This window comes from Peromyscus maniculatus, chromosome 6 (assembly GCF_049852395.1).
Source record: "Peromyscus maniculatus bairdii isolate BWxNUB_F1_BW_parent chromosome 6, HU_Pman_BW_mat_3.1, whole genome shotgun sequence".
NCBI lineage: Eukaryota > Metazoa > Chordata > Mammalia > Rodentia > Cricetidae > Peromyscus > Peromyscus maniculatus.
Genome location: NC_134857.1, coordinates 66,551,705 through 66,575,473, shown reverse-complemented (window position 1 = coordinate 66,575,473; position 23,769 = coordinate 66,551,705). Strand labels below are relative to the sequence as shown.

Sequence of the window (23,769 nt, the reverse complement as noted above, 5' to 3'; positions counted from 1 at the left end):
GGTTTTTTGAGACAGGGTTTCCCTGTGTAGTTTTGGTGCCTATCCTTGATCTCGGTCTGTAGACCAGGCTGCCCTCGAACTCACAGAGATCCAACTGCCTCTGCCTCCCAAGTACTGGGATTAAAGGCATGTGACACCACCGCCCAGCAACCTAGATTATTTTAAGGCAGTTTATATATGTTGTCCAGGCTGGCTCCAATTTCTAAACCCAAGAAATCTTCAGGACTCACCCTAGTAAGCAAAAGAGTATTAAGAGGTATGCTACTATACCCAGCTTTTAGCAAATAGCTTCAGAGTGCTAAGCATTATGAGCATTTCTACAGGGTCAAAGATTAAACAATTTATGGTTCCTCTATATCAGTGGTTCTCAACCTGTGGGTCATGATCCCTTTCCAGTCAACCAAACTTTTCACAAGTGTCACCTAAGACCATCAGAAAACACAGATATTTACATTACAATTCATAACAATAGCAAAATTACAGTTATGAAGTATCAACGAAAATAATTTTATCATTGGAGGACACCACAACATGAGGAACTATAATAAAGGGTCACAACATTAGGAAGGTTGAAAACCACTGCTCTATATACTATGGGGGAAAAAACTGTATTTGGGCACTTTTATTTCAAACACACAAAAACTACACCAAGTTTGAGACCAGCCTAAACTATATTAGACAGACCAAAAAAAAAGTATATCTACAAAAATATTTTATAAAACTTAAATACACTGAAATAGTCATCTAAGTCAGAAAGAGAAATAAAATTCTTACTTACCTTTTCTGTTAATCCTTAAACAGAAAAAAAAATCTATTTTTAATTACCAAACTATTTCTCAGTTTAAAACAGAACAATTCAAGGAAGAACTTGCATACTTATAATGCCTAAACTATCAAACAATTACATCTACAAAATTATTAAAGTTTTTAAAATTTCACCAATTCACCATTCACTTTTATCAACATTAGCAATCCATCTAATCTACTCAGAAGTCCCACAAATGTTCACACTCACACTCTTTGAACCACTTATTCTTCTTACAGGAAACTGAGTGCACAAAAATATCTACAAACGGGGAATGGTGGTACACATCTATAGCCCCAGTGTTCAGGAGGCTTAAGCAGGAGAATTACAATTCAAAAAGAAAAACAACTGAAAATTGCTAGAATAGTTAGGAGAAGGCTCAATGGATAAACTGCTGGCTGAGATCCACACAATGCCCACGAGGGTGTGACCGCCCACCTGTAATTTCAACTCTCCAGGGCTCAGAAGGCAAAGACAGGAACTCTGTAGCAAGCAGGCTAGTTAGACTAGCCAATAGGTGAGCTCTGGTTCTGAGACCCTACCTCGATGAATGAGGGGAAGAACAAAGAGGACTCCCCATGTCAAGGTCCAGACTCGACACATCAATGTGAACACACATACACATGCTCACCACACACATATACACATGCCAAAAAAAAAAAAAAATCACTAAATGAAAGAACTAGGTAAAGGAGAATTGCTCTATGTTCATGAACTGAACCAATATTCCCCAAAGTGATCTACCGATTCACCAATCCCTATCAAAATCCCTGCTTGCTAGCCAGGCATAGTGGTAAACACCTTTAGTCCCACCACTCAGGAGGTAGATGTAGATGGAGCTCTATGAGTTTGAGCCCAGCCTGTGTCTACATAGTGAGTTCTGGAACAGCCAGGGCTATGTGGAGAAAGACCCTGTCTCAAAAAAATAAAAATTAATTTCTTACTTGTTTTTTCAGAAAATCTAATAATCTGAAACTTCAATTCCCTTGGAAATACAAAGAACCTAGAATAATCAAAATAATCTTGAAAAAGAGAAACACAATAAGAGGGCTACATTCACTGTTTCAAAACTTACTACAAAGCTACAGTAATCAACATAGTTTGATAATAATGTAAAAAGACATACAGATCAACGGAAAATAAATAAACTAGGAATGTAGCTCAGGGGTACAGTCCATGCTTAGTGCATGTGCATACACACAGCCCTGGGTTTCATCTACAGCTCTATAAAATAGAAATATATAATGTAATGAGCTAAGGAGATAGCTCGTCGGCAAAATGCTAGTGCCACAAACATGTCAAACTGAGTATCATCCCTAGCACCATGTGAAAAGGCCCATCAGCACCAGGGATGACAGTGACACCTTCAGGCCAGCTTTCCTGAGGTAGAAGAAAGAGGATCGACCTCTTAGTCCAAGGCCAGATTGTCTACATAGCAAGGTTCAGGTCACCCCGAGCTATATATGTAGACTTGCCTAAAGGAAACCTGTCATCTCATTCTAAGGAGGGCAAGAAAGGAGGATCCCTAGGACTTGCTTGCTAGCTAGACTTGCCAAATGAGTTCAGTGAAAACCTTGTCTCAAAATATAAAGTGCCCACAGATGAGTATAATTTGCACCCTCATCAAAGAAGTTTCTTTTCTCAGCAGACACGGACCACTACAGAAAGCTGCAACTAGTCAAAATGCATATAACAACCAACCATGGGGTGTCTGGCCCCACCTGATGCACTAACACGACCCCCACACTGAAGGCTCAGGGAACAGAGCATGAGAGGGGGTGGAAAGAAGTCTGAGAGCCAGAGGACCAGTCCATCTGCTCCAAGATGAGTCTTCCAGGTATGACAGGGAAAGGACCCCCAGGAATGGCAACAGTGTGGCTGCTTAAACCAGACCTCAACAGTGCCAGCACCAGCTGACAACATGGATGGGGAATCACTCGGGGTCCCACCCCTAAAACCTGCTGAGAGAGGGAGACTTTTTCTCCCTCGGAGACAAGCACCCTAAATGGTTATCGATGCCAACAGTCAGCCTCCCCACCAAAAAGAAACACATATAAGCAACACTAAACAGACTCAGCAGGTTGCACATACAAATGTGTGTGCATTAATGTATGTGTTCACATACACACATATATGTTGACCTACATATACATATATATGTCACAATAACAAAGAATAGGAGACCATGGATTCGAAATGGAGCAAGGGGGGGAAGTATGGAAGGAAAGGGCTGGACCAAAGCAAAATGGGGGGGGAGCAAATGATAAAATTAAATTTTAATCTTAAAAAAAAAATCTATTCTCTGACAAAAAAAAAAAAAAAGAACGTCACAAGGTGGACAACAATTGAAGAAGATACGCAGCCCTCAATTTCTGACCTCCATGCATACACATACAAGTATACATACATGCCCTGCATGCACATGCACATACAGACACACAAACTCTGTAATGAAAACAAAGAGTCACGACAGATGTTTACACTTGCAGTCAACTGAGTCTCAGCAAAGGCACCAAGACAGAACAATACTAGGAACAGCTAGCTTTTCAACAAATAGCAACAAGGCAATCAGATAACCATGAAAAAAAAAATCACATCCTACAAAAGTTAACTCAAAACCGATCACAGGCTAATTAAAAATTTTAATGTCTTGAACACAGGATATAAATATTCCAAAATTAGACAATAAAAATGAAATAAAATTAAATTGTAATAATGGTTGAAAAACTCTATAAATTGACTTGAAATAACAGAATTATGTAAAGAGACTATACATACTTGTAGAATATTATTTTAAGGTGTGTTACTTTTGTTTAACTCTGTCTAAAACACCTGATGGTCTAATAAAGCTCTGAATGGTCAATAGAAAGTCAGGAGAAAGGATAGGCAGGGCTGGCAGGCAGAGAGAATATACAGGAGAAATCCGGGAGCAGAAAGACCAAGGAGGAAGTAGCCAAAGAAGGAGGAGGACATCAGGAGCCAGCCACTCAGCTACACAGCAAGCCACGGAGTAAGAAACAAAGAAAGGCATACAGGAATAGGAAAGGAAAAGCCCAGAGGCAATAGACAGACAGGGTAATTTGTTAAGGAAAGCTGGCAAGAAACAAGCCAAGCTAAGACTGGATATTCCTAAGTAAGAATAAGCCTCCATGTGTCATTTATTTGGGAGCTGGGTGGCAAGCCCCCCAAAAAAGAGAGGAAAAAAAAAAAAAAAACAACCAACACCACATACTGCTTAAGCTCATCAGCACATTTCCCTGGTCAATGGTCCAATTACATAGGAACACAGACACTCCACCAAAGATATGAATAATAACTCAAGTGGTCCCACCGCCCTGCCTGGTAACCAACCAAACTACAACCTGAGAGGAATACACCAGACTGAAGCTAAAATCAGGAAAAACAAAACAGAAACAAAATGAAACTTCACTTGAAATATTGCCCTACCTTTGGACTCCAGATAAATAATTCCATAAATTCTTTTATTGTGCTCAAAGCAATTGAGTTTTCCTTTTTGGCGGGAGAAGCAGGTTTATCAAGACAGGTCTTATCTGTGATACCCTGGCTGTCCTGGAACCTGTCTATAGACCAGGCTCTCCTAGAACTCAGAAATCTGCCACCCCAGTGCTGGAATTAAAGGCATATAATACCATGCCCACCAGCAGTTGAGTTTTCTATCACTAATACCAATTACAAAAGGATCATTAACAAGAATGTTTATAGAGTAGATTATTCTTAATCCTCATATGTATGATTACAGGTATTATATAGGAAGTAATCTAGATACTAACATGACAATAAAAACCCACTGGATGAGTTATCTTTATATTAAAGTTCATATAAGAGTTTAAAAGTATAGAGACAGGTGGAGAGCTGGATACCAGCCTAGCTCTAGATTCAGTTAGAGACCCTGTCTCAAATGAATAAGGCTGAAGACACCCAAGATCCTCCCCTGACTTCTACATGTGCTTGTGAACATGTGCCCAGGCTCACACACCTGTATAAACACACATACACCATACACATACATACATACACACACGCAGAGTTTAAAAAGTAACCAACTATGGATTTATACAGTCTGTACAAAATTTTTAAATGTTATAATTTCTTTTTTAAAGGCTTTTTAAATCTAGATTCCTAATTTTCTCCTCCAAAAACTAAAGATATACAAAACCATTGAGTTCACATTACTATGAGACAATAATCAGCTAGAACAGAATAGCTGCTGCCCACTTAAGTCCACAAAGGGTATTCTGTACTGTTAATAAAAACAGATTTATTTAATATCTAACTCCTCTATTTTATCAAAAATATATGTCAATTGCTACACAGTAAATAATAAAAATCATATTCTGTTTTTCAAGCTTTAACATTTAAATTAAAAATCATAGGCTGTGCATGGTAGTGTTATTATATACTTGTAATCCTAATACTCAGGAAGATGAAGTAGGAGGATCTCAAATTCAAAAGTAGCTTAGGCTACACAGAAAGTTCTAGCTCAGCATCGCTACATATTACATAAGGAGGCTCTGTCTCAAAAAATAAATAAATAAAACAAGGTGGGGGGGGGAGGCAACAGGAAACTACTGGACATGCCTTTAATCCTAGCACTCAGGAGGCAGAGGCAGGTGGAGGCCACCTGTTCTACTGAGTGAGATCTACTACAGTCAGAACTACATAGAGAGACCCTGTCTCAAAACCCTCCCTCCCCACCAAAAAAAAAAAGGGTGGGGAGTATCAACCCAAATATGAAGGGTATATCTGTGGGGGTTTTTAGCTTACTTTCAAGTGGGAAGATCAATTTCTAATCCAGATCTTTGAGATAGGAAGACACGCCTTTACTTCAGACTTTTTGAACTGGGAAAACTCAACTGGGCCACACCTTTTGATAGAAGCCTATATAAGGACATGGAAGAAGGAAGCTCTGCTCTTTGCCTGCTTGCTCTCGCCTCAATAGCAAGTCCATTCTTTCACTGGCATCAGGGCCTACATCTTCAGGATTCTGGGGTATACTGAAGACCAGCAGAGACAACCAGCTTCATGAACTAAACTACTACTGGATTCTTGGACCTTCCATTTATAGGCAGCCACTGTTGGACTGGCTGGACCACAGTCATTCTAATAAATCATATAATATATTCACTTACTATCTGAACAACTCTGGAAAGACAGTGGTTTTTAACATTAGGAACTTATTGTTTAAAGTGACAAATATATAAATCATTTAAAAAAAAAAAAAGATTGTAGAGCATGTTTTTTTAGTTGGGCACACTACTGTGTGCCTTTAGTCCTAGCTACTGGGGAAGCTGGAATAGAAAGATCACTTTGAATACTGGAGTACAAGGCCAACACAGAGAGAGACCTCATCTACCAAACAGAACAAAAGAACGTTCTATAAACCACACACACACACACATATATATATATATATATATATATATATATATATATATTCCTACTTTGATAACAATATGCCTAAAAAGTGGAAAAATTTATGATACCTGTAGTGGCAAGTTTTATGTCAACTTGACACAAGCTAGAGTCATCTGAGAGGAAGGAACCTCAATTAAGAAAATGCCGCCATAAGATCAGGTTATAGGCAAATCTGTAGGACATTTTCTTAACTAATGGGGGAGAGCCCAGCCCACTGTAAGTGGTGCCATCCCTGAGCTGGTGGTCCTGGGTTCTTTTTAAAAAAAAAAAAAAAAAAAAAAGCTGGCTGAGCAAGCCATGGTGAGCAAGCCAGTAAGCAGCACCCCTCCATGACTTCTGCATCAGCTCCTGCCTCCAGATTCCTGCTCTGTTTGAGCTTATGTCCTGACTTCCTTTAATGATGAACAGTGATGTGGAAGAATAAGTCAAATCAACCCTTTCCTCTCCAACGTGCTTTTGGTCATGGTGTTTCATCACAGCAATAGTAATCCCAACTACCCAAAAACATAGTTTATTTATTGATTAATGAAAATTCCAATGGAGATTAACTCTTCTGGTTCGATTTTTTTTTTTTTAATGGTTTTTTCCAAGACAGGGTTTCTCTGTGTAGCCCTGCTGGCCTAGAACTCACAGAGATTCACCTGCTTCTGCCTCCCGAGTGCTGGGATTAAAGAATTTCGCTGCCACTGCTGGGCCGAGACCACACAGGGCCTACACTGTTGTAATTTCATGACGTACATATGTCTCATGCTATTGCTTGTTTCCAACTTTTCACAATTGTGGAAGTTTTAATACAATTTACTGTTAAGAAAAAAGTTAGGGGGCTGAGAGATGTCTCAGTGGTTAAGAGCACTGGCTCCTCTTCATGAGGACCCAGGTTCAATTCCCAGCCCCCTCAAGGCAGCTCACATAGGGTTTGCCTTAGACCTGAGACAGTTCCTCTTCCTCCTCCTCCTCCTCCTCCTCCTCCTCCTCCTCCTCCTCCTCCTCCTCCTCCTCCTCGTAACTCCAGCTGCAAGAGATCCAGAACCCTCACACAGAAACACATGCAGGCAGAACACCGATACAACTCCAGGTCTCCAAGTTGGAGGCCAGCTTGTTCTACAGAGAGTTCAGGACAGCCAGAGCTACACAATGAAACCCTGTCTCAGGGGGGTGGAAAAAAAGATGGGGCCAGTCAGATGGCTCAACTGGTAAAAGCACTTGTGGAGAATCTGATTTCCATGCCCAGAATGCACAAAAAGGCAGATGCTCCGCCTCATATCTGCAATCCCAACACTCCTTCAGTGAGGAAGGAGGCAGAAACAGGAGAATCACCCCAAAGTGCAAGGGCCTGCCAGCCCAGAGTACAGAGAGCAGCACAAACAAGAAGAGAAACTCGGGCTGGAGAGATGGCTCAGAGATTAAGAGCACTGACTGCTCTTCCAGAGGTCCTGAGTTCAATTCCCAGCACCCATATGGTGGCTCCCAACCATCTGTAATGAGATATGGCGCCCTCTTCTGGCCTGCAGGGATACATGCAAACAGAACACCGTATACATAATAAATAAATAAATAAAAATAAAAAATAAAAAAAAGAAGAGAAGCCGGGCGGTGGTGGCGCACACCTTTAATCCCAGCACTCGGGAGGCAGAGCCAGGAGGATCTCTGTGAGTTCGAGGCCAGCCTGGGCTACCAAGTGAGTCCCAGGAAAGGCGCAAAGCTACGCAGAGAACCCCTGTCTCGAAAAACCAAAAAAAAAAAAAAAAAAAAAAAAAAAAACAAGAGAAACTCTGCCTCACCAAGGTGGAAGTAGAGAACCAACACCCAAAATCTGCCCTCTGACCTCCACATCCATGCCATGGCGCGCACACACACGCACACACACACACACACACACACACACACACACACACACACACGATAATAATAAATAAAATATTTTAAATAAATAAGGTGAAGTCATTGAGGACGACACCAGACATCAACCTCTGGCCTACACACATACATACACCAGTACATACACACAAACACATACACATGCACAAAAAAAGAAGAAAAGAAGAAAAGAAAAAAGTTAATCAACTTTCTGCACAAACTGAATGAGAAATCAATGATGTGAAGGAGTAAAACAATTATGTTTAGTTTTAAGGTCTTTTTAAAGCAATATTGTAGAAAGTGTTTTGAAAGTTGGGGAGAAAAACGGGATAAAATCCACTGGTGAAGGTTCAGCCATGAATATTTATCAAGATGAATGACCGCTGCGTCCTTTTCGGAAAGCAATACCAGAGGTACATAAGAGCTACTTAGAGATGAAAACAACTCCACACCAATTCACGTGACAGATATATTCCTGAAAAGACTAATCCTAAAAAGCAAATTGTAGGCCATCTATGTAACCTTTCAGTACCTCGGTTTCCTCATCTTTGAAATGGCACATATGCATTAGAAGAGTTATTCAGAAAGGACTTAAATAATCAAGCCACCTGGCCCGGCGCCTAGCCCAGAACAGATGCTTCCTCCTTGTAACAGAACCACAACTCACACTACATCCACTAGGATGGGACCCAGCAATAGTAACAAGAGGATGAACCAGCTGGATGTGAGTCCCCCTAATTTTCTCAGAGCCCCTATTTTAGTCATACAAAGCACTCTAAAGGATGACAAAGGCAAGGAGCCGCCAGCTCCTCCTCTCAGCCACTCTCCCGACCCTACAGAGAAGGACCGCGGAAGAAGAGGAAGTGTGATGGACAGACTGTCCATCTTTCTACCCTGCCACTGACTACAAACGTGCAACCGTGAGGGGCCTAACCTTAAAAGCCTTAGCGGGCCTACACCTCAGCAAACCATTAGTACAGAATTTAGATTTTCTTCAATGATAAAAATGAAAGTGATTCCTGTTTGGTCATCCACCCCAGCATAGCACACTACAAAGAACAGAGGAGTCTCAATCTTCCTGCCAAAGAACGTTGTGTTTTCACATACAAACAACTAAGTATGGACTGTATCACTACCAGATTTCTGTTTACCATCCACAGTACATTAAGTTCGGAAAAAGAAACTAAAAAAAAAAAAAAAAAAAAAAAAAAAGTTTTTTGGATGTAAAGGATAGAAGAACCCGTGTTTTATCTCACTGTTGAAAGCTCCAAACACAAAAAAATCTCCAAAATGTTGAGGCTGGATGATGGATATAGCATTCACTATACTACTCAATTTTATGTATATTTGGTCATTTCCATAATATATAGTTTCAAAATGCATGTATGAATGTGTCTGTCAGTATTTATATCTAAAGTGAGAATACAACAATCCAGTAGAGAAATAAAATACGGTCTCAAGTTTTCTTGCTTCAAAAGCAAGTGAATTGCTGGGCGGTGGTGGCGCACACCTTTAATCCCAGCACTTGGGAGGCAGAGCCAGGTGGATCTCTGTGAGTTCGAGGCCAGCCTGGTCTACAAAGCGAGTTCCAGGAAAGGCACAAAAAACTACACAGAGAAACCCTGTCTCAAAAAAAAAACAAACAACAACAAAAAGCAAGTGAGTTCACCTACCTATTTAGTCATTCTGGAATCTGTATTGCAAATGACTTGACCACTAGAAAAGGCCTACTGGAGGAAATAATTAACTGCCTGGAGTAAGGCAGGTCTAACCTTGAAAACACAGAGGAAAAAGGATGGCTGCTAAACAGTTACTACAACTATTTATATTCGGCATCTAACACTGCTGAGTGAAAGAGAGGAAATTATTTTAAAGCCAGACTTCTTTCTGACTCTTTTAAGTTGACAAGCAACAGAAAATTAAAAAGTCTAAGAACACTCCACTAAAGGTAATTTCTAAGAATAGAATGAAAGAAAAAAAGAAAAGTATCTCATATCCACTTAAAATAACAGTCATAGCCCACCATAGTATACTCAGCAACTTCCAATGACCAAGTGTGTTTTACTGCTACACAGGAATTTACAAAAACATAAAGCTCATACTGTGGCTGCCTCAAGCCTTTTTCAAATTACCATTCAATTATTATAAGATCACTTTAAATATTTACGCTAGATTCACTCCAAAATTTAACCTTTGCTAGTTATTTCTAAAACTAAAACTAGTCAAAATTAAAAATATTAATTTGCAATGTTAGCTGTTTATTAACACTATGGGCATGAATTTTGTATTTAAAACTAACTATGGCAAAACATAACTTAGGCAAAGACTTATATATATATATATATTAGCTCCCAAGTCCAAAAAAGTCACTCATTTAAAATGTTAAATAGAAATGCACGCTTAAAACATACACTCCGGGGGAGGGAATTACAGCCAAATTCTCCATTGAACACCTGACACCACACACACACACACACACACACACACACACACACACAAATACACTTGCACATCAACATTTGCTCCCTTAGCACAAAAGTGATCCGTTCATTCAAAACCTGAAGTGTCAAGTTTTTGCATAATTCTCTTTAAACTGAAATACAAGTAATTGTTTCATTTAGGTCAAGTGGAATTTTGTGTCCCTCTGTGGAAAAAGCCATTCGTTTGAGTGAAGCACATGACCCCCAGCTTCGCCTTGTTCCCCAACTCACCGAGAAAAAGTATATGCTTACTAAATTATTTATCTACTTACCAGGTTAAACACAGTTTCTACAATATCCCTATTGGACACTTCTCCAACTTCAACCAAGCCCGTCAGCACGGCGAATTTCATTCGGATGCCCCTGATGGGGAGCCCCGGCTTCAGAGTCAGCGCACCCCCTTCGGCAGGGGTTTCTTCACTCCCTCCACCGCCCCCGTCATCACCTGTTGGCGGCCGGGAAGGGGCACGGTCGTCTTCACTAGCCATGGCTAGTTCCCGAGAAAGGACAACTCAAGAGTCACCCTGGGCCAGCAGCCGCTGCACAACGGGAGGCGCGACCCACGCCAACGCTAAAGCCAGAAGGGCTTTCTGTTTCCAACTTAAGGAGAAACCCCCCAAAAGCAGTTGATGTGGAAAGTCCTTGGCGTCGCCTTCCTCCTCCTCCTCCTCCTCCTCCTCCTGGAGACTATTTGTCCAATCTCTCTCCCCGAGGCTGACAACAACGCCAAACCCTATTGGAAGATTAAACATATGTTAACGAGGCTGGGTGCCGCCGTGGGATTTTTTAGGGAGGAGAGGGAAAAGAGTTACTGTCCGTCAGATAAGTTACTCTCGGCAGCCCAGGGCCCGCCGGCCGCTCCTCCCGGGCTCCGGAGCCGGGGCTGGCGAAGGCGGGTCCTCCAGGCCCGCGGGCGGGTTCACGCCTCCCCCCCCCTCCACCCACCCACCCACCCCACCCCGCGCAGGTGGTGGGCGCAGGCAGGTGCACCGCGGGGAAACTGTCGCGGGGGCCGGGAAGGGGGGACCCCCACCCCCGCCGCCACCCCTGGGGGGGATAAAGTTCCTCCTCACCCCCGAGACTCCGGCCTCGTCCTCACCCCCGCCGGGGCGCAGAGAGACGGAGGCGGCGGCGGCCGCGGAGATCCAGGGCAGGAAAAGGCGGGGGAAGGGGGCGGTGATTCTCCGCCGCGCTCGGCCCAGGGGGAGGAGTGGAGCACCTCGCCCCGGCGGCACCTGAGCGGCGCACAGGGGCGGGAGGGAGAGGGAGGTGTGCGGTGTGTGTGTGTCGGGGCGGGCGGGAAGGCAGGCCCCGCGCGACGGCGAGGCGAGGAGGGACGGGGGAGGAGGAGGAGGAGAAGGAAGGTCAATGCACCTGGTCGCAGCCTCCAAGTTTGCCTAGTCCGCTGCCCGGGAGCCCGCGGCTGCCTAGAACTCCAGGGGTCTCCCACCGCCCCCCTTCACCCCCGCGCCCCGCTAGGCCGCCCCACCCCTGCGCTCGGCCCTGCTCGAGCGGCTCCTGCGGGCGCCCGCGACGCCGCGCCCCGCGCTGCGGCGGGGGCTGAGGATGCTACTGCCACGGGCCGCCCGGCCCAAGCGCGCGGGACTGCCCCTGTGCCCACGGAAGCGGCTCCGCGCCGCCATGACAGCGCCGAGGGCTGCCCGGCGCGGCGTGCGCGTGCGCGAGCGCGCGGGGGCGCGCGGGCGGCGGTGGGGCGAGCGGGCGCCCCGGCGGAGGGGGCCGCGCGCGGCGGAGTTGGGGAGGGGGGGGGGGGTGGGGTGGGGGGCACGGGGCACGGGCGGGCCCGGGCACCGCGAGGGAGGGAGGGAGGGAGGGAGGGGATGGAGCCGAGCACGCGCTTCCTGGCGGGGGGGGGGCGCGCGCCTCGGGAGCGCGCTGCTCAGGTAGTGCCGAGCCCCCTGGCTCCCCCCACCACCGTCACTTGCACTCGCTCGCTCGCCCAGACCTTGCTTGGTGCAGCGCAGAGGCTAGTGTTGTTACGCTAGGGCAGGTCTCCGGGTGCCGAGGGGACCCCGCCCCACGTTGCCAAGGTGTCCTCCTGTTGGACTTGGAAGGAGGCCACCTGAGGGACCTGGGAGTCGTTGGGGTGGCGGCGCTGGAGCCTCTCCGGGGAGCACTCCCTACCCCTGATCCGCGCTCAGCTGCTGCTCGCCCGAGGCGCTGGCAGGGATGGTGGGGGGAGAGTTCCACTGGGATGCCCCGGCAGCTGCCGCGGCTCGGAGGGGAGGGACAGCGACCCGGAGGATTCCTTGCCTCGCAGCTGCCGCCCCAGCAGAGCTCTCCCACATTCTAAGGAGAAGAGGATTCATTCCTGAGACAGCTGCTCAGAGCCGTGGAGGCGGGATTTACTGGGCCCTGGAAACGGGAAGGGGGATTGCCTCTCAGTTTTCCAGTGTGAAAGTTTGCCTCCTTCTCAGATTGCTTTTAAAAAAATAAAATAAAATGAGGGTCTGAAGCCAGTACAGATTGTCATAGTCTAGTACTGTCTTTCTCTTCACCGACTCTGCTAACGGCAAAGCATTACACCTAAGGCATTAGTTGAAGAAAAAAATAGCGTGGGGAGGTAGTTTTTCAACCTGTTAGTATTCTCTTGGATAAGACTTTAAAGTACGTATTTAAAATACTCCCAGGTTCCTAAAATGAAAGCGAAGCAAAAGACCGGATCAAGTAAAAGGAAGTACTTTGAAAGAATCCAATAAAAACCTTGAGATTGGTTCGAGAAATGAAATAGTTTATTGGAAAAAGAGTTATTTGAAATATCCTGGAAAAGTAAACAGGATTTTAACTGTGGATATTTGAGAGAAGCAACATCAGAAAAGATTCTAGCAAAGAAGTGTCTTTAGTATTACACCTTTCTTAAATACTCAAAAAACTGCTTTTAAGAAGGAATTCAGTTGCCTCAAAAATGGATTTACATATTCCAAAGATGAGGCAGACATTTTTCTGATTCTGTGAATTGCTCATTTGTGAACTCTTAGGGATAGAGGTAACATCAGTGGCCCCCTGATGCTGAAATCCCTGAAAAGACTAAAACACCTCAGATCTCGGTGAATAAGTCTGAAGTAAGGGAGTGAAGTGTCCCTGCAGGATGAAGAAAACTTTCACACATCTCTCTTTTAAATGTGGGGGACATGACTAAGCTACCAAAATCCTCTGGTAAGATTTTGCTTCCTTGGATTTGGGTAGATAGTTTAAGTTAATATTTCTAGTTTATAGGCACTAGTAATTTGTGGATTAAATACCTTCCGATAAAAGAAGCAGACAGCAAGAATGAAAATGCCCACATCAGTGTGGCCACAGTTCAAAGAATGAAAATGCCCACATCAGTGTGGTCACAGTCAAAAGAATAAAAATGCCCACATTAGTGCGGCCACAGTTCAAAGAATAAAAATGTCCACATCAGTGTGGTCACAGTTCAACAGTCTGGAGGATCTGGGCTAAGGTTTGTGTCTCCCGCATTTTTGAGATTATTGGTAAGACTCTTTTACCTGGGAAACCAAAGTAGGTACAGGACAACTAGCTAATTATTTCAAAACAAGTTGTAGACTTTCTAAATCATTTTCCAGTTTTATTTTTCTACCTCCTGTTTTTCTTTGGAGGTTCATTACAGAAAGAAGCATAATAAAAGCAGAAGAGGAAACCTGAGGCTGGCCCAGCCCCGGTTAAAGGGCAATCCCTGTAGATCGCCGTTTAGATGCACAGTATATTGAGAGATCTTTGGGGCTAAACTTTCTACCCATCGGTCCGTGAGCTCCTTAACAAGATAGTGTACATTGTAAATACTCTATGTATACTCTACTGTGTGGATCAAGTCAAACACTGAATGCACTTCCTTTAATTTTTCAGGCCAGAAAGCCTTTGCTACCATTGGAAGTGAGGAAAATTCTGTTATAAATGGACATTTTGATATGAAAACCAGTTTTATCAGTTGACATCTTTGATGTTACTAGTGGAAGTTTGTCTAATCAAAAGCCTTCATATGAGCTATCAGCAGCTAAGTTCGTAGTACCTTTTGAGCTGTATCATACACACAAGGGAGGAATGGGGAGGAGAGAAAATGGGAGGGGAGGATGAAGCTTACCTTTTGGAAAGCCAAGTTCTAGTTTCTTTACGTGTGTGTGTGTGTGTGTGTGTGTGTGTGTGTGTGTGTGTTGTTGTTGTTGTTGTTGTTGTTGTTGTTGTTGTTGTTTTTCCATTTCTCTGTGTAACAGTCCTGGCTGTCCTGGAGCTCACTTTTTAGACCAGGCTGGCCTTGAACTCCTTGAGATCCACCTGTCTCTTCCTCCCAAGTGCTGGGACTAAAGGCATGTGCCACCACCGCCCGGCTAAGTTCTAGTTTCATATTGCCATTTAATTCGTATCTATCTGATATCAACATCTTGGAATTAAGCCCAAAGATTTTTTTTTAAATTTTCTTTATCTTAAGCATACATTGAGGCCATAACAGATAACAAAGGGGAGAAAGAAAAGTTGGGTGTGGTGGTTAGCCTATAATTCCAGCTAAGGCCTGATAATCTCAAATTCAAGGCCTACCTGGACAACTTAATGAAATCTTATCTCAAAAGAAAAAAGTTACAAAGGGGTTAGAGGGGCGGAAGAATTGACTCAGAAGTTAAGAGCACTTGTTACCACTTATGAAGACCGGGATTCAGTTCCCAGCACCCACCTGGTGACTCACAACCATCTGTAACTCCAATTCCAGGGGATCTGACACCCTCTTCTGCCCTCTGTGGGTACCAAGCATGCATGTGATGTATGAACATACATAGAAGTCAAACACTCACACATACAAAACAAGAAAAATATTTGTTTTTTTTTTTGTTTTTTTGTTTTTTTGTTTTGTTTTTTTGTTTTTTTTAAAGATTGGGAATATATGTAGCCCAACGGTAAAGAATGCTTACCTAGCTTGTGTGAGGGCCTGGGTTCAGTCCCAAGGAAAGAGACAGGGGGAGGGTGAATTCAGAACAGGAAGCTTGCTGCATAACTCAGAAGAACTCAAGCAAAAAGAATGTAATTTCATACTGAAATCAAGACTATTGATCTATGAACTCTTACCTACATACAAAGAAAAAATGAAAACAGAGAAGGGATGGAATTTTCTTTATCAGGAGAACAATCCACTCAATTGTAACCCCTTGGCACTTTGTAAATATATAGGTTAAATGATAACTTATAAGGAAAGTACAATTTATGAGACTGGCAGTGCACCTTTGTATACCTCTGGATTTTGAATTTTAACTCCTCTTTAGCATAACTTAGGAAAGTATAGGCTGGAAATTCATCTTTCTAATTTGCTTCCTCTTGTGAGAAAGTCAAACTTTTTTTTTTTAATTTTTTGAGACTTCCATACGAGGATGCTGTGTTGACATCATTTCCACTCTCGCTCTTTTCTTCCTTCCAACGCTTCCCATGCCTCCCTCTCACTCCCTCTCACACTGAAGACCTTTTCTTCTCTCATAATTGCTGCCCGTGAGGATTACTGGGTCCATTTAGTGTTGTTATGGCTGACCAGGAAAAGGAGAAGTCATTTCTCCCCAGGCCTGAGCCTGCTGGCAGGTTATACAAACACTACGTTTGTAATTAAATAAAACTTCGCAAGTTAGTAGCCCTCATTGCTGACTTTCTGTTTGGTTGATAAGGTGAGTTGTGGAGACTCTTTTGCTATGGAGTCCAAACTGTCCTAGAATTCACGACACAGCCTGAGCTGGTCACACACGTGTGGCAGTCCCACTTCAGCCTCCCGGGGCTGAGATAAAAGCATGTGCTACCACACCTGATTCCATTCTGGTCTTAAGTGATGTGTAAGCAGGTACCACATGCATACCGTTCCTTCTTGAGTGTTCCACTCAACTGCAGTGACATTCTACTATGACAGGTCACCACCACGCTCCACTTTATTTTTTTTTTTTTTTCAGCATTGGAGATGGAACCCGGGGCATCTAGAATGCTAAACAAGAACTGTCACCGAGTTACAATCCTGTAACCACTGCAATTTATATGAGTGCATATCACGAGAGTACTTACTACATCTATTAGGTATATCCTAAAATCCTTCTCCGGTTGAGGGCTCTGAGAGACTAGGGCTTCCTCTGAAAGGAGAAGTTTACTATCCATACAAGGAAAAAAAAACCACTTGTTAGTCTCTAAGTGGAGACTACTTCTGCCAGGCACTCAGGAGGCAGAGGCAGGTGGAGCTCTGAATTTGAGGCCAGCCTGGTCTACAGAGCAAGTTGCAGGACACTTAGGGCTGTTACACAGAGAAACTCGGTCTCAGGGGGAAAAAAATACTCCTGCATAGGGTAGCATGCTTGGAACAGTGTCTCTTAGGATCCAAGCTACTTGAAGCCGTGTAGAGAAGTTTCAAGGCCCATCAACCAACATCTCAAGCTGTTATCTGGCCAACAACCATACCCACCTGCCTTCCGTGTGAGTAAGATCATCTTGAATGTTGCGTTCTGAGCCCCGAGAAGACTAAAGGCCCAGCCAACACATGTCAGAATCCATGCAGAACCTGTTGACCCACACAGAGTTTGTGAAAGATATTAGATACGTGTTAATTTAAGCAACTGAATCTGGAGTTGTCATCCAGATGGAAGACGAAACATCAGATGAAACAAATTCTCAAGTTTTGAGTTACCCTCTGTTTGTCCAGAGGAAAAACTTTCCACTACTGCAGACTGGCCACAGCTATGCTGCAATTCATACCCCCCATAGCTGGGCCTGCATGTTGCAGGCAGTGTTATCACTATCTTTAGTCAGAGACCCAGAGAAGGACGATTGGTACGGAATCATATTTGGGGTCATAAGGTGGAATTTGGCACTAGGATTTTTCCTTTCTTGCTAAATGAGAACGGGGTTTAGTTTTATTAAAGCAAGCACCCATTTCCTTACAGGTACTCCAAATTGCTTTCTCTGCAGAGAAACGTATACCTGCTCAGATACACTAAATGGAAGTTAAGATAGTATTGGGCAAAGGCGAAGTAGCCATGCTACTTTCCCGCAGATGCACAGTGACAGACAGCACATCTGCTATATGCTGCACCTTGATCTTTAGAATGTATCCAATAAGGGAATGGGGGTGGGGGATGTAGTAGGCATATAGCCTAGTAATAGAGTGCTGTCCTTTTTTTTTTAAGATTTATTTATTTATTATGTACACCGAAGAGGAAGCCAGATCTCATTAGAGATGGTTGTGAGCCACCATGTGGGTGTTGGGAATTGAACTCAGGACCTCTGGAAGAGCAGTCGGTGCTCTTAACCTCTGAGCCATCTCTCCAGCCCCTAGAGTGCTGTCTTGATATGTGTGAGGATCTAGGTTCAGTCTCTCATAACACACACACACACACACACACACACACACACACACACACAGGTGAGCCTGGGAACAGCAAGTTGTTTATGACTGAACTGGAACCAGAAGTCCAGCTAAAGAGATAGGGCAGACTGTGATAAACTTAGTTGAGGACCAAATTCCATCCCGAGGACAATCATCTATCTACCTTGAAAAGATTCTGAGCAATAAAGTAGCAGATTTTTACTAGCCTCTTAAGAAAATCACTAGAAGCTTTCGATTTCCACTACATATTTTGGTTGAGTTAGCCATTATATGTTATTGGTGGACTGTAGTTTCATACTGCTTTATAATTTTTACAAGTATTAATATGTGGAGTTAGGAGATTTGTTTTAAGGCTTTTCCTCAGAAAATTAAAATAAAATATCAATGTCATTACCTCATAGATACATTCCACAATATCTTTAGTAAGGAATATGGGAACATAGATATTATTTAGCTATAACCATATACCTAAAACATATACACTTTTACTGTGTGTTGCATGTAGTTCTGGGAAAGTGATATGGCAGGAATGTACTGTCACCTTTGTCATATAAGCAGCTAGCCTCAATTATAGAAAACGCCATCTTGAGTTGTTACAGCCTAATCCAGTGGTCTCGGTGATAGGTCTTCAGATTCACCTGGAACCTTTAACATCACCTAGAACCTTTTATAAATTCCAGTGTTCGACCCATTAAATCAGAATCCTGAGTAAGATCCAGACATCAAGATTTTATTACAGCTGCCTGGTCAATTATTTTGTTTGTTTGTTTTTCTTTTAGTTTTGTTCGTTTTATTTAATTTTGTGTGAGGCAGGGTCTCACTCTGCAGCCATGGCTGGCCTGTAATTTGCTAAGTAGCATAGATTGGCCTTGAATTCAAGGAGATCTGCCTGCCTCTGCCTCTGCCTCCCAAGTGCTGGGGGGTACAGGCATAAGCACACTGGCTATAGCTAACTCTTACGTGAGGCAATAACCACTGAGATCACTTACTTTTTATTTGATTTCATGATACTCCTTTGGTAACATATATTATAACGAGTTTAATGAGATTTCTGTGGTATGTGTATAGTGGCTTTTTTGTTTTGTTTTTGTGTTATTTTGTAGACCAAATCTTACTACATAGCATAGATTGGCCTCAAGTTTATCATCTTCCAGACTCAGCTTCCCAAGTGCCAGGATTACAGCCATGTATGAACACACATATGTACACAGCTTACAAGGATTGTTGTTTAGGGGTTTTGTTTGTTTTTTAAGCAGAAGTCTCACTCTATGGCCCAGGCTGGTCTTGAACTCCTGGCTTTAGTGATCCTCTTGCTTCATTCGGCCTCCTGAGTAGCTGGGACAAGAAGCATGAGCCACTGCTCCTAGCCAAGTCTAATGGTATTTCAAATCAATTTGTATGAAGATTTTTAGTAGCACTGATTAAGATTACTAGAAACAACTACAGTGTCCCCAAATCCGGATGATCTGATTGTTTTTCCTAAAGGCCTTAACTCTCTAAACAAGGAGAGAAAACAGCATTCTGTGTAAAGAAAAGAAAATACATTTAGATTCCATACTACAGACAACACAACTCTGGTGTGAAACTTTTAAATAATTGATTTCTAAAGCAAATGTAGTTACTGAACTAGAAATAATCATTAACATTACAATTATAAAATTATACTTTCCAGAGTGTAAGTGAGATTAATGGAACAACAGTAGAAGTGGATGGAGAAATTGTCGGGTGCTGTACAGTAGAACTATAAGGTCTTTGTTCGCCTGCTAAATTAAACTTTCTTTAATGGAGGTCGTCTGTCAGTAGGACTTTGTGTGTAAGCTTTTTAAAAAGGTATTTTGCTTATGTCATTTGAACTAGATGAGAAAAAAAACTAATACAGAAAGTAACACTTAGCAGTTCTGAGGCTCTATTTCTAGTTACATGAGTCAATACTGTAAAAGCTTGAAAGAAAAACATAATTCTATGAACTGAGGTCTTGGAAAATGAGTAAGACTGACTTCAGTAGAAACAAGTCTAGTCAGCTACCTCCAGACCGTAACACATTCATTTCATTCTGCCTGTGTGTTTTCTTTACAGATGGACGAAAACTAAGAAGAGAATTTTATTTTCCTGTTTTTCAGTGTTTCCTGAGCCGTTACTAGCCGAGATTAACAAGGTGGACAGAACAAGCAAACAGACGTATGTATTACTGTTGCGCATGTGTACATGATGCATGCATAGAGATACAACCGCCTGTTACATTCGACGTGTGATGGACAGAGGACAGCTGTGTGCAGCCAGTTCTTCCCATGGGGGTTCTGGGAATTGAACTCAGGTCGTCAGGCTTTGTAGCAAATACCACAAGCTGACCCCAAGCACAAGTTTGTTGTTGTTGTTCCTTAAGTTGCCAAATATTTGACTGCTAGGAAACAAAAGTGAATTCGCCTTTTAGTACTATTAAATCAATTCATCCAATGTGGATAAATCTTACCTTCACAATAAAAATTATTTTAAAAAACCAGAACCACATTCTGGAGTTCTGATTCCAAATTCAGAGATAAGTGCAGCTGCCTGGCTGTGTGTGTGTGTGTGTGTGTGTGTGTGTGTGTGTGTGTGTGTGTGTGTAATACCTGAAGATCAACTAAGAATACGAGCAAAAGACAGGAAAAAACAGGAGCAAAAGAAGCCAGGCATAGTGGTGGCCGCCTCAAATCCCAGCACTTGGAAGACAGAGACGGGAGAATCTCTGAGTTCTAGGCCAGCCTGGTCTATATAGCAAATTCCATAGCAGCCAGGACTACACAAAGAGAATATGTCTAAAACAAACGAACAGACAAAAAAGAGCGAAAGCCAGGTGCAGCCGAATGTTCCTATAGTACCACCTACTTAAGAGCCTAGAAGTTTGAGCCCAGCCTGGGCAACCTGTCCAAAAAATAAATAAATAAGTGAGGGCACAGATGTACAAACTAGTGAAAAATAAAAAGGGGGAAATTCAAACATATACATGTATATGCAGATGTAATATGAGTGTAGGCCCCTTCCAGATAGGTCTCAGAATATACATATGCATACATATACACCTTTTTGTCAGTGTATGAGTGTGTGTGTGTGTGTGTGTGTGTGTGTGTGTGTGTGTGTGTGTGTAGATCAGAAGACAACCTCTGGTGTCAATCCTTGCCTCTACCCTTTTTGAGACAGGACTGCTCTTGTCTCCTCTGGGTACACAGGCTAGCTGGCCCATGAGCTTCTGGGGCTCCCGTGTCTCTGCCTCCCACCTTTTTGTACCTTTTCTGAATTTTCCAAACTTACACAGTTAATATTAATTACCTCTTGTTTTTTTTTTCTGGTGGGAAGGGGGAGGGTTGTGTGGTTTTGCTTTTTTTAAAATAGAGTTTTGCTCTATAGCATACACCTTATATTGGGAACACAGGGATTACTGATATGGAAGCTATTGCATCCAGGTTTACTTGGGCCCCAGAGATTGAAATTCAGTCTCTCAGGCAGTGCTTTAACCACCCCCACCAAACCTTCTTCCCACCCCCTCAAGATACATTGTGATGCCAGCTAAAAGAGGACTGAGGCTTAAGAGTTCAGGCCATCCTGACAAGATCTAGCATGAAAAAAAAAAAAAAAAAAGCCGCACTTTGAAACTACAGCAGAACAAACTAAATCCCACGATTTCCTAACGTATGGTGTGCCAGGGGGTGAAGCTGCAGATGAAGGATAGAGAAAAGAAGATGTCCCAGAGGTTTTTCCCCTTGAGCAATTGCTGCATTGACACCGACTGAAGCAGAGATGACTGGGTTAGGCTGACAAGGGCTGACAGCGAAATCAAGCCAGCTTCAGTCATTTGTCACTGGCCCGGCTCTTGAAGTCATTTATTTTCTCCCTCTGAGGGAGATGATGGAGAGACCTGTGTCCAGGCCTGCAGGTATTTGAAATGTAAAGGCGATGAGGCGTGGAGAAAGTGGAGACTAAGGAAAGAGGAGACCATGGTGTAGAACAGATAGAAAATAAGACTCACCAGAGCCGAAAAGGGAAGGGCTGCAAGGAGGAAAAGGCGCAGGCAGGGGGGGCTTGTGCTCCCTCACGGTCCTGGGAAGGTGGTGCTGACTGGTGGGAAATTAGGAAGCATGTCTGCAACAGGCCTGCACCTGCGCTGCATCTGCATGCGAAGGCACACTTCTCAGCCTTCCTTTCCCACATCTGTGATCTGCCACGAAATGGACGATGTATTTCTTATTCTGCTTATTGTATTTCTCTACTGTACTTTAAATACCATTACAGAAGTAGTGCATGTTATTGTTGTGTAACTCTCAAGAGGCTTGAAAGTTGGAAGCCAGCCTAGGCTATAGAGTGTGACTCTATTTTTAAAAAACAAGCTGGGCAAGGCGGGGGGCGTTGCACATGCCTTTAATCCCAGCACTCAGGAGGCAGAGGCAGGTGGATCTCTTTTGGTCTACAGAGCAGGTTCCAGGAAAGCCAGAGCTACAAAGAGAAAGAGGAAAGCCTGTCTCAAAAAAACACAAAACAACAGCAAAAAGAAGTCATTGATGTTAATTGTATAAAGTTGGAAAACTCAGAAAAGCTACAAAAAAAAAAAAAAAGGGAAAAATACCCATATGCTCATAATTGCAAAAATAACCACAAGTAATGGTTCTAAGCCTGGCATAGACATGTATTCCATGTAAAGGGTATGTATTATAAAAGAGCCTGCTGTACACAGACTTGAAGCCTGCTTTTTTCACTGGGAGATTACGTCGCTAACATTGCTGTTCCACTGGCCTTTAAGCATGACTTTAATAACTATAAATTACTACATGAGACTACTTAGCCATGGTTTAGGCTATTGTCCGTTTTAGACAGTAATTGGCCATTGTTATAAACATCATAAAGTTGTGTAGTAGTTCACTAAGAGCATAGGCTTTGGGACTAAACACTTAAACACTGCTTCTACAACTTACCAGCTCTATGCATTTGAGAAATTTTTGGTTTGTTGGATTTTTAGGTGGGTTTTGTTGTCGCTGTTACTTTGTTTTCTTGAGACATGGCCTCATGTAGCCCAGCCTAGACTCTCGCTTGATGTGCAGCTGAAGATGACCTTGAACTCCTGATTACAAGGTCTAGTTTGGGGCTGAGTTTCCTATCTTTGTCTCTCAAGTGTTGGAATTATAGGCATGTGCCATCACAACTGCTCTAGTGAAATTATTTAAGTTATTGAACTTTGCATATCTTCATCTATAAACTGTTTATACCAAGAAGATGACAGCAAAGCTCTTAGCATGGCAGGCAATAGGCAATCACTACATAATAAAGATAAGCCAATTTTACAATAAATAAAGCATAATTATTGTAAATTTTTTGGGAAAAATATGAAAATTATTTTCTGGTGAACTTATCTGTTCAGTTTCTTGTCTACTGGTTGATGAGCATCTGTGACAGTCATATAAAGTTGTTTGGGCTACAGATACTTTTCAGTTCTTAAATCAAAAGAGAACATTTGAATTTATTTTCTATTCCTTTTTCTCCATTGCTTTTTTCTTTTTCTTCTTCTGCTGCTGCTGTTGTTATTTTAGAGGAGCTTGTTTGTTTGTTTTTGTTTGAAATAGGGTCTCACTAAGTAACCTCGACTGGCCTCAAACTCACTATGTAGACTAGTCAGACTTTGAATTCACCCTCAGTGCTAGGATTAAAGACCTGTCCACCATGTTTGGCTTCTGATGTTCTTTGAAGAGGGTACCTCTTGGTAGGGGGTTTCTCTTTGCTTAGGAGCAGTCTACCCAGTAAGATGACGAGAACTGACCAACCCCAGCACGCCAGAACCAATTTCCGCTCTGCCTGCCTTGTCACACTGC

At 42.9% G+C, this 23,769-nt stretch overlaps 1 protein-coding gene across 2 annotated transcripts in view; it reads right to left on the bottom strand.

Moving 5' to 3' along the window:
- Positions 1-11,263, bottom strand: part of Lrba (LPS responsive beige-like anchor protein) — a 571,922-nt gene extending 560,659 nt beyond the window's left edge. For both annotated transcript variants that reach the window (XM_006976444.4, XM_042279232.2), the window contains exon 1: positions 10,851-11,263. In XM_006976444.4, the coding sequence (XP_006976506.1) occupies positions 10,851-11,066 (216 nt within the window). In that variant the 5' untranslated portion in view covers positions 11,067-11,263. The remainder of the gene's footprint in view (positions 1-10,850) is intronic.
- Positions 11,264-23,769: the final 12,506 nt, after the last annotated feature.